Source organism: Hydra vulgaris, chromosome 14, assembly GCF_038396675.1.
Source record: "Hydra vulgaris chromosome 14, alternate assembly HydraT2T_AEP".
Classification (NCBI taxonomy): Eukaryota; Metazoa; Cnidaria; class Hydrozoa; order Anthoathecata; family Hydridae; genus Hydra; species Hydra vulgaris.
The window spans coordinates 10,397,501-10,410,000 of record NC_088933.1 but is presented as its reverse complement, the minus strand read 5'-3'; the positions used below and the strand labels follow the sequence as shown (position 1 = coordinate 10,410,000).

Below are 12,500 nucleotides of genomic sequence, written 5' to 3'. Positions count from 1 at the left end.
ATAATTTTATTCTGCAGCAGGACAATAACCCAAACCATTGTTTCCGAGTGGCAAAATTTGTTTAAATGAAATGGCAAAGGTAGGAGTACAGGAATTAATGACTTAGCCTCCCCAGAGTCCAGTTTTGAAAATAATTGAGCATATTTGGGATTACCAGGACAGAAAGAAGGTCGAAAATGCTCCCCGGTATGCTGAAAAATGTATTGAAGTACTTCAAAGAGAATGGCACAACATACCCCGGTATTTTATTACTAACTTGTATGAATCTATTCGCCGGCGATTATTGGCTGGGATTGAGGCAAAGGAGGGACATTGTAAATATTAAGAGTTTTTTATGAAGTTTGACATTAAAAAATTTGTAATTGTTCCATATTTTGTGTGAAATACATGTGTTTTAATAAGTTTATAATTCAGAACTATAAACTTAAATATTAGAGAAAAATTTCCCGGGATTTTTTGACAAAATGTAAGTGGCCTAAAACTTATTCACAGTACTGTAAATATATAAATATATATATATATATATATATATATATATATATATATATATATATATATATATATATATATATATATATATATATATATATATATAATATATACATATATACATATATATATATATATATATATATATATATATATATATATATATATATATATATATATATATATATATATATATATATATGTAATGATGTATACATATATATAAACCCATTTAACTCGTAAGTTTAACAAAATTATTAAATAAAAATATAACTAATTTTACAAAAATTTCCATGATAACAATTTTTTTATTTATTTTTTAAATAATAACCTATTATATTTTAATTTGAGATTTATTGAAATCCATAACTTTTTGATAGTTTATTTCCAATTTAGGAAATTATTTAGAACATATTCACAGTTTATTTTATATATGCATATATATATATATATATATATATATATATATATATATATATATATATATATATATATATATATACATATATATATACATAAAACTAACTCAACACCACTTCACAAGATATATTAAGCTAACACAGCACCGCTTCACAAGAAAGGATCTAAACTTGATGCATCAAACTACAGACCAATTTCCTTAACTTTCGTCTACTGCAAATTTCTAGAGCGTATTGTAAAAGATTGTTTAACCGAGTATCTAAGTGCAAATAATATTTTATCTCAATATCAGCACGGGTTTGTTCCAAAAAAAATCATGCATTACCAATTTATTGGAAATTGTCAATCAGATCTCAAACTCAATTGCAAGATGCTATAGTGTAGATGCTTTAAATCTAGATTATGAAAAGCGTTTGACACACCTCCACATGATGTTATGCTCCACAAACTTTCTGGTTACGGTATCTCTAATATGCTTCTTAATTGGATTAAATCTTTTCTTTCTAAAAGAACACAACGAGTTGTCATAAGTTCCACCATTTCAGATTAGTTACCAGTCACCAGTGGTGTCCCTCAAGAATCTGGTCTAGGACCTCTTCCAATCATCTTATACATTAATGACATAACAGACCTAGCTAGCAAGCCAATGAAGTTATACGCTGATGACAGTAAAGTTATTTCCACAAATTCTTCATCTGAGAGCCCATCTCTGCTCCAGATGGATATAAATCAGATTGTGTTTGGACTCTAACCTGGCACTTTACAACATAATTACAAAAAGTGCTTTATCTTACGCTTTAAGAAAAGCAAAAACCCTAACCACCAATACTATATCTTGACTCAACAAGGGAAGCGGCTTTTTAATTCCTCCTACAGTGAAAGAGATCTTGGGATTTGCATTTCACACAACCTTAAATGGGATACACACGTTGAAATAATATCATCTAAAGCTAACTCTGTCCTCAGTCAACTAAAGAAATCATTTATTTATAAAAATGCACAAGTTTGAAAAAGCCTCTAAGCATCGCTGGTCAGACTTCACCTTGAGTATACTGCTCCCGTGTGGAATTATCTTTCTGTACACATCGTCAAAAAACTTGAAAAAGTCCGAAACCGTGCCACCAAAGCAATTCGCGTTATCCAGTGAAGCCAGATTAGCATACCTTCATCTTACCTCACTAAATGAAAGACGCAATTGAGGAGATTTAATCTACAACTTCAAGTTTATAAATAACTAAGAAAATATTTATTGAATTAACCAAAAATTGACTATCCATCTGTGCGAATATCTAGAGGACACTCTCATTGTCAATACAAAAATTTCTTTAATGCTTCGGACCTCAATAACAACATGCGTGCTATTTCTACTAAACTCAATTTCTTCCCTAACAGAGTAGTAAACCGATGGAATTCACTCCCACAATCTGTAATTGACCCTCGTCATCATAATGAATTTAAAAACCGTTTAGACAAACATTGTAGCCAGCAGTATTATTACAGTTAATGTACCGAATTGCTGCTACAGCTCATTATCTACTGGCAAAGTGCTAAAGGGTTGCTACCCCTTTTAAACAACATTTTATTGTTTGCCGCAGCTTATCATTATTATTATTATTATCGTTATTATATATATTTATATATATATACGTATATATATATAAATATAAAATCAAAAAAGTTTATATATTTTAATTCATGTCAAATAAAATTCATGTCAAATAAAATTGTTTATAAAGAATTGCAATAAGTGGAGCTTCGGAACAAAAAAGCCCCTCTATTTTTGCTATCAACATGTTGATAATTTTTTTTCCTGTTCTTTACTAAATCTATATTTATCGATTAATTTAAAAAAGTATACAATAATCTCAAGCGTATAAAAATTATAACTATATATATATACGTTTTAATTCCACTCAATTTAAGGAGTTTACAAATTTTATAAAGCTATAACTTTTGAACGATTATTGGTTGAACTTCAAAAGGTTATTGTATGGATTTTGAAATTTATCGATGAATATAGTCATAGTTCAGTTTTGTAATTAAAAATTTTAAATCAATATGTTGCTTTTGCGTTTTATTACAAAACGCTAGCACGTTCTTCAGCATTTCGAGGCTGGTATGTATTGCTATGTTACCATATAACCAGGAAGTTCGCGCTCCTTTTTTTAAAAATATTGCTAATCTGGCTAAAGATGAAATTAAATCTCGAAACTCTTGGTTTCTAAAATATAAATTACAATTAACATTTAACACTTTATAAAACTAAATATTGATTTTTATTTTTAAATATTATGGGTCAAAAAACAAACCCAACAAACTAATTTTTACTTTTAACTGTTATTTTTTGCATAAATATTCTAATGCGTTTTAGGTATTAAATGTAAAACCTTTGAATCCAAGGTGGTATGAATAGACGAATAAGTATTCATATGTAAATTGTCTATTACAATACAATTATTTATATCCTTCTAAGCGCAATATTGTATTTAGAACATATGTATAAAGTTTGTAACACTTTTAAATGAACTACATAAGTAATTTATAACTAATGCGTTGTTAAAAATCACCATAGGATACGATGTTAATAAACGGTAACACTTATTTTCAACTTCGCAAGTTAACTAAACTAAAATCAATTATAAACATAAATAGTTCCGTCCCTTTAATAATATGAATTTTATTAAAAAAACAGATTAAAGATTGCTGCTTTACTACAGCTGTTCAGAAACTCTTTTGATCGTGTTTGAATTCAGAAATATTTAAATAATTATTCAGCTCTAATGTTTTTAAGTATAGAATTTTGTTGATGAATCAATCAGCCAGGTTAGTTGTTTGATTATGATAAAAAACTCGATTTGTGTTAGTAACAAATGTTTCTCTATAAATTAGAAATTATGAGTTAAAAATATTAATTTAAATTACTTGTCGATGGGTTTAATCAGTTATCAAATGTAAATTGTTTTTACAATTTTAGTAGTGTAAATATGTGTTCAAGCGTCAAAACAAAATTTGTTTATATGAATGTTAATGAAAAATTATTATTTTCTATTTATTTTTTTATTTTTAACGTTTTGCTTTTGTTATTTAAATATAATACAATAATAATAAATACAATAATAAAAAAAGTAAGACAATAATAATAAATAGAGTTGAGCCAAGAGGATTTAATATGTCACCAATTCCCAAGGTGAAGACCCTCAAATTTCTCCAAGCTTTTTTTCTTCTTTTTGCCTTTAAATAATATATACAGTTTCAAAGCATATAAATAAAAGTAAATATTGGCGGGGCAAGAAGAAGTCTAATTTAGCCTTATCACCGAGCCCTATTCTCACGTATTTACAAAAACCGTTATAATTAAATATCTATACTTAACAAACTATTTATGAAAAAAAATAAAAAAGTAAAATAGATAACAATTCCTTGTCTTTTCAAGAAAAACTTAATAAGTAAAAATTTAAGGAAAGAGTAAGATCAAGTGAATAAGAAATAATAAATAAGATATTACCATTTGCTTAAAACTTAAAAATTTAAAGTAGGATTAAAAAATAAAAAGTAAATAAAATAATATACACCATAGAAATAACATAAATAAATTAGTCTACTTAATAGAAATAACATAAATAAATTAGCAAACGTCATAGAGGTAGTATCATAATTTAGATAATAAAAAAAAAAAAATGTTGGTACACTCAGTGGCAATTTTTGCATTAAATATTTTTTGTATTTGAGTTTTAAGCCTCTTTCAGTTTAGTAAATATAAAGTTGAATTAATAGAATAAAACAGAAGTGTAATAATATAAAAATAGAAGCTTTATAAACTGAAACAAACAAAAGAGCAAAGTTGGAATACAGAGTGAGATTGAAAATACAGGAAAAATGTTGTTAAAAAGCAAATAGTAGTTTTAATAGTCTTGGTTTTTTTTATAGTATAAATATCATAAAAATTTTTTTCATGCCTCTTAAACTAAACGTTTTATTTTTAATCAGTACCTCTATTTAAATACCTTTTATATCATTGAAAAAATATAATACATTTTAATTGTACAAATTTTGACATCATGCAATTCGTAATCTCTGTTTTAACTTTTCATTAAATTTATAAAACGTTGTAAGAGGTTTAAATTTGTTCGTAGACATTTTGTTCACTTTTTTTAGTCCTCTGAATCAGATTAAAAAATAAATATTGAGCTGTATATAAGTGTGTGTCATTTTTCAAAAAAATTTTTAAATTAAATGCCTACCACTTGGTTTAGTTCAGTCGTTAAATAAAAATAATTTCACGCCAATTTAAAATTTTTTGTTTTACAATTTATGTTTGAAAACCCTTTTTCTTGTAATTGAAATTTTGGCAAAATTAAACATTTAAGTTTTTAGTGAACTGAGAAAAAGTTTTAGTATCAGTTGATAGTTGGTTGGAAAACTTACATTTTTTAAAAAGTACATTGATTAAACTAAAAAAAAACACCGAAGCGTCTTAATGTTCTAAATTTTCTGATATGTAAATTGAAAACCTTCACTATCTTTTAAATCTTTTTTTTTACTTTTAAATTTTCTTAAATTCTTTTTAACAAAGATACATTTTAACAAAAATTACGTTTTTAAAATAGTTTTCAGCACAAGGCACTTTAAAGTAAGGAGAATAAATTTTTTTAAATTTGTAAGCCTAATAAACAGGAGATAGCATATAACTCAAGTAGTTTTTTTTTCTGTTTTTCTTCTAATAGTAAATAAAACTTAAATATTTTGTATCGAAATAAATGACAATTCAAATATATATAGACAGTAGTGTATATGCATAATATATTTATTATATATTTAGTAAATAATATTTTTATTTTGGTATGCAACTTCATGACTCTGAGTCTGAACGAAATCTTGGAGTTGTATATTCTAAAAATCTTAAATGGAAATATAAAGTAACTTTGGCTTTTGGGAAAGCATATTAAATGCTGGAACGAATAAATAAATAATTTGTATGTTTCAATTGTCAACATATGAGATCTCTTTATTAAACATTTATTAGTCCACTTCTTGAACTTGCAGTTCAGGTTTGTTCTCTTATATAAAACAAGACTGTAATGCAAATGAAAAATTACAACACTCAGGAACTAAAACCCTACCTCCAGAAGAAAAAGGAGAGATTTGATAGCATTTTATAAACTTATGCATGGTATTGACAAGATAAACAGAGGAAAATATTTTTCATAAGTTAAACAATTTTTTAAGGAGATATTGCCTTTATTACCGCAAAGAATAACAGAATAACTAACATAATTCCAAATAAATGGAAATAATTCCTATTGTATAATATATACTCAGGCCATGGCGTAAGGCGAGAGTTTTAGCTCTCGCTCCCGCCCATACTCCCTTAAAAAGGTTTACGGGAGAAACCTACATCTCTTGTAAAAGTATAAATTTTGCATGAATAACGTGACCATTAAGTATTAACAAAAACTTTTAATTGCTTTGATAGAGTAATAAAATTAATGAAATGATTGAGCCAATCTGAAAAAAACCTTCATTTGACATACAATCTCCCACATAAGTACTAAACAATATGTGTTATTTCTAGCTTCATTGATTTGCGTTTATATATTAACATTGGTGTAACATAAAACCCCGCTGCAGATATAAAAACTATGTCTGTTACTGAATTTTCTAGTTCGCTAGTAGTCATAATTCCAAGTCATTTTATACCCCTTGCACTTATGGTTTTTATCTGACCATCTTGTACTGTTGATGAAATGGTTTCATCCATATTACAAAGTCTCTATGAAGTTAATTTTTCTTTTATGTATAACTTTAAAAGTAGATTAAAGAGATATTACTTGCTCTTTGTTGAAACCTTGTGAACGTGCAACTGATGTTGATTCAGGCCCACAAAACAACAGTTGTGGTTGCTTTTGCATAAATGCGTAATTTAATTTTTTTCCGCCATTCGTGTTTGTTTTTTAAAATTAATTGTGATGTAATTAGTTTCTGCAATGTTTAATGCTAGACAACAAAGATCAATAATCCTTAATCCAAAGTACATTGATTCTAATAATAAACAATGATGAGTTAGTTCTGCTTCAATTTATTTAGGTAATGTGGTAAAGTTCTTCTTTAGGTAAAGTCTACTATAAACTTTCACATTTGCAACAGCATTTTGCTTTTTGCATTTATATGCCTTGATAAAATTGCTTTTGGAATACTAAATCCATAAGCAGCTTTATTTAAACTGACTAACTCTTATTTTATTGCTTCAGCAGCATATTACAAGTTTTCACGTTTCAATTCTCCACAAATGTCCAGACTTTAAACAACAACGAAGGGACATAAGGAGAATTTAAAATCTTTTTACACTCCAATTTTTTCATATATTTAGTTGTTATTAATATATGATCAAGTCTATTATATAATTATTATTTAATCATTATTTTTGTTTAGCGAATCATTAGCTAAAACAAATGAAAAATTATAAGCTTAGTTAGCTTTGTTTTAAAAGTTTTTAAAAAAATTTTTTTTTAAAAACTATTACAAAAAACAATCATCTAAACTTACGGTCAAATCAACGGAATCATTTAAAATTATAACTTGCAACTGTATAAAATATTATATACAGTAAAAAATTTATGCTATGTATGTACTTTATGATATTGTACAAATATATCCGTTATACATTTTATTTTTTACTAAAAGATAAAATGATTTGTTGAATTAAAATACAAGATGTTTAAAATCAATTGAATACCGTTGTAGCAAAATATTTAAATACAAGTAATACCTTACGATATTAGCTTCTAATATCACATAGATTTTAAACCCTTAAGATTAAATTAATAAAAAAATGATCATTAAACTCAATACTTATATATATATATGTACTAATAATTATTTAATTTTATTTAAATACCCCAAGAAGTCTATATAGTTTAATCATAGAGCTTTATGCCGTTTAACTTCTGTTGTAGTTTAAATGCTTTTGTTAAATAAAGTTTAATAAACTTTGCATAAACCATCGAGCACCGTACTTATGAAACAAAATTAATCTTCCTAATTATGATTTGTTAAATTTGTATTCCGTTTTTATGACTAGCCTAAAAACCTATATTCTTTCTATTGGAAATATATATATATATATATATATATATATATATATATATATATATATATATATATATATATATATATATATATATACATACATATATATATATATATATATATATATATATATATATATATATATATATATATATATATATATATATATATATATATATATATATATTTTGAAATTGTAAAACTATTTTCACTCTGGATAATTTGGAAATTTATTTTTAGTCTCTCTTTATTTTACATTGTTAATAGTTATTAAATCAATTGTAATTTTATTTTATAATATATATACGTTTAATATATATTATATGGTTCTTGCGTCAAAATCTTTCGGATCTTTTTTTAGAGACCAAGTTTATGTATTGTTATATTAAAATTAATGATTGTAAACTGAAAAAAAAAAATAAAAACAAATACAACAATAGAAATAGATTTAGATTAAAGCTAATAAAAAGTTGTTTTATTCACGTACTTGCAGTGTTTAAGTTTTAATACTAGTAATGTTAAAAAAAAAAGAAAACTATTTTATTACAGGAAAAAACATTCATGAAAGTCAAATATGTTCCAGTCTCTAAATAAAGCCAATTGTTTCAAATAAAACCTGATCTAAATTCGACAACTCTCCGCAATATATATAGAGAGAAGCCATGATGAAGTGGAAGTGAACTTGTCTCAGAAATAAAGGATGCATGGTTCAAACCCCACTTCTGGGCAAGTTTTGCGACATCCGTTACAAAATAGGCATAAAGCTCTATGATTAAACTATATAGACTTCTTGGGGTATTTAAATAAAATTAAATAATTATTAGTACATATATATATATAAGTAAAAATAACAAAACTATATATATATATATATATATATATATATATATATATATATATATATATATATATATATATATATATATATATATATATATATATATATATATATATATATATATATATATATATATATATATATATATTTAGATATATAAAATGTTTATTTATGACCATACACTTTTATAAGAGTTATATTAAAATTAAAAAAGGTATAGCTGACTTAATAAAATCAAAGTAAATAAAAATAAATAAAAACTGAATTTATAAGACTGCGTTTCTTTACAATCGAAAAACTTCATAGAGAAATGTGAAATTACCGGAATTTTTAGTATATATATATATATATATATATATATATATATATATATATATATATATATATATATATATATATATATATATATATATATATATATATATATTATATATGTATATATGTAAAGTTTTGAAAGTCTCATGCTTATACTCATGATCTGGGCTTGTAAAAAACGTAAAAAAAAACATAGTGCCGGTGTTTTTTTACTTTAATGTTTATATCCTGCTAACGTATTGCTGTTTATCAAAAGTTTGTAAAAAATTTATGTTTAATTGAATAGATGTGGATATCGCGTCAATGCCATTTTAATGTCATTGTTTACATCGTACCGATGACTAGCGGACCATTTAAAATGAAATAAAGTTGTAATTTTACCTGATATTGTAGCAATATTGGCCCAATGCTTAAGTTTTGTCTGGGTTGTTGTATATATGTATATACGTATATATAAACGTATATATATATACATATATATATATATGTATATATATATATATATATATATTTATATATATATATATGTATACATATATATTTATATATATATATATATGTATATGTATATATATTTTTATTTATATATATATATATATATATATATATATATAATATATATATATATATATATATATATATATATATATATATATATACATATATTATGTATATGTATATATATATATATATATATATATATGTTTATTTATTTAGGAGAAACTTATTTTTGCGCCTACAATTTTTCTTTTAGGCTTAGTATGAATTTTTTGGAAATATTGATATATGCAGGGGCTGTTTTAAGAATGGACAAGTTCAGAATAAAATCGTCAACATTTTTACATTTTAATTCCCATATATATTTTGACAGCATGGTGTCTTTTGCTTACTTTTTTTTGTAAAAGATTGCTTATGCATGGCAAAACATTTTTTTCATTCACTCTCTGTTATGCCAATATATTGTTTATTAGGTACATTCCTAAAGAAAGTATCTTATTTATATACCACGTTTTTTGATAAACAACTTTTAGTCATTAGGGAATAGTTTTTTTGTTTACAATTACACTTTTCTGTAGTTTTTTCATTTAGGATTTTTTTTTTGTTCAACAAAGCGTTATTGTGACTTTTTATAATTCTTTCAATATTTTTTTACGCAAATGTAGCTAACTTTAATTGTATTTCGATTGAAAAATTTCATGCGCTTTATTAGCGGCCGGGAAATGCTTATCGACCAATTTAAAAAATTCTTTTTCTATGTTAGTGGAAACATTTTTGCTCTATGGGGGCGAGGAACCAAAATACGTTTCTAGTACGATTTCTCTTTTTTGTATTATTTTTTTAGGGGACAAATTTTAGTTCAAAATTTTCAATAACACTTTTTTTAAGGGCATCTTCAAATATTCGTTTAGAGGAATTAATTACATTTTCATTTGAAGAGTTTTGATTTAGCCTGTTATTGATTGAAATTAGAATTTCTTTTAGAATTTGGGGGTGGATGATTTGAGTTAATATTAGTGTACAATAATTCATCGTTTGGTTTTTAAAAAAAGTTATATGAAATTTTAGAAAGGTTAAATGTGACGTCAAGAAAGTTCACAATATTTAAAATTATGTTTTTTTCGATTTAAAAGCCAATATTTTAAAAAATTTAATAAAATAACCCTGTGAACGAATTTTTTTATGCATTACTATTGAACCATTCTCGCAATAAAGGCCTAAATTATTTATATTGATATTTTTACTTAACAAATCTAAAATAGATAGTCCAACAAATTCACAAACTTCTGCTCCGTCATAATACCTCATTTTTACATCAAAGCAGTCATATATGTTTTGCTTTTTCCATGTTTCCTTACTAAAATAAAAAAAGATTTTTCTAGAATGTTTCATTATACGGATTGTTTCATATTGAATAACAGTGTGGGTTTTTGCAAATTCAATTGTTTTATCAAAAATATATGGAGTTATTGAGCGGTAAAAATCATTAATGTCAAACTGAATAAATGTACTGTCATTTTTATTTTTAATTATGGAGGACCAATTTATAACATCAGTAGAGCTTTTTTACTTGTTTTTTTAATTTATTTCCAGGAATATTATTAATTTTGTCCAGTTTAATTTTGCTCACATGTCCAATCTCACTTTTTGAGAGAACCAATAACCTACAAGGAAGTTTGTTTTGAAAATTTAGTTTATGGTCTTTTAGTGTTACGAAAGCTTGGACAGGGCAGTTGATTCGATTTTATTATGAAAGTTTATTTTTTTTAGCAATACTTTGCGCTTCCAAATTATTTGCATTTTCTAAATGTTTAGGACCTTTTTCATGAGAACTAGTAAGTTTGTGGCGTAAAATTTTTTTATTGTTTTCTGTTGTGAGTCTGTAAATGTTATCTGTTTTATCAGAAAAAACCAAAATATTAAGGCTTGATTTAATTTTTTTAACATCAAACTCATCATGCTCAACTTTTTCAATCAAAGAAATCTATAGCATAGGTATATTTTCCAACGAGTAAGTGAATTTATTAGTTTTCATATTTTCACGGAATGTTGAAATAAAATTAAGAGTGTTCAACAAATGTTTATAAGGAGCCTAATTATAAGCTGTTATAAAAATAGAGTGCTCTGTCATTTTAAGAACATTTTTTTTTTTTTTTTTCAATTTTTATTTTAGGTGCCCCAAGAAGTCCTAACGGTCTTGTCACAGAGCACCGCGGAAGTGCATTTAACCAGGAAGTTCACGCCTCCTTCCTTACCGTGACATTGAACACTCTAGTTTTTAAAATGCATTTTAAAATTGTTTAAAAATATTTTTATATGTATATATATAATAATATATAATAATTTTTATATAGGCTATTATACACCTGTGCAACACTTTTTATAAGCCTCAGTTCATCATTTATATTGAGGCTACCATGCATATCGTATGCATCTTTTAATTTAACACCTAGTATGTACTTTATGGGAGTTATTGAAACAACATTTTTAGCAGATAGTTTAAATGATTGCGGCACTTACTGCGTTAGAAGCCTGGATTGTGTATTTGCAAATTATAACGTTGATCAACGCTCTTGCCAAATAATGTCATCAATAGCAGACTCTAAAAACAGTATAAGCGACCAGCAATGGACAGTTCTAATAACTGATCCTACAAATAATAAAAATGTGAGTTGTATTTTACGTTTTTTTTATGATTTTTATGTAAAAATGTAAATTATTAATCTGGTTTTTGTTTTATTATTTAATAAATAATTGAATTGAACCTTTGAAATAATTATTTTTTTAATGATTTTTTATGTAAATGTGTAACTCTAAATTAAAAAAATAATACGAACGCAAGACATGCATAATA

At 25.1% G+C, this 12,500-nt stretch overlaps 1 protein-coding gene across 2 annotated transcripts in view; it reads left to right on the top strand.

Moving 5' to 3' along the window:
* LOC136090466 (uncharacterized) overlaps positions 1–12,500 on the top strand; it is a 38,355-nt gene that overhangs the window by 1,538 nt on the left and 24,317 nt on the right. The window contains exons 1-2 of one of the 2 annotated variants that reach the window (XM_065817158.1): positions 3,484–3,732; positions 12,001–12,313. In XM_065817158.1, the coding sequence (XP_065673230.1) occupies positions 3,716–3,732; positions 12,001–12,313 (330 nt within the window). In that variant the 5' untranslated portion in view covers positions 3,484–3,715. Of the gene's footprint in view, positions 1–3,483; positions 3,733–12,000; positions 12,314–12,500 lie in introns of those variants that run through there. The other variant, XM_065817159.1, reaches the window with a different exon arrangement.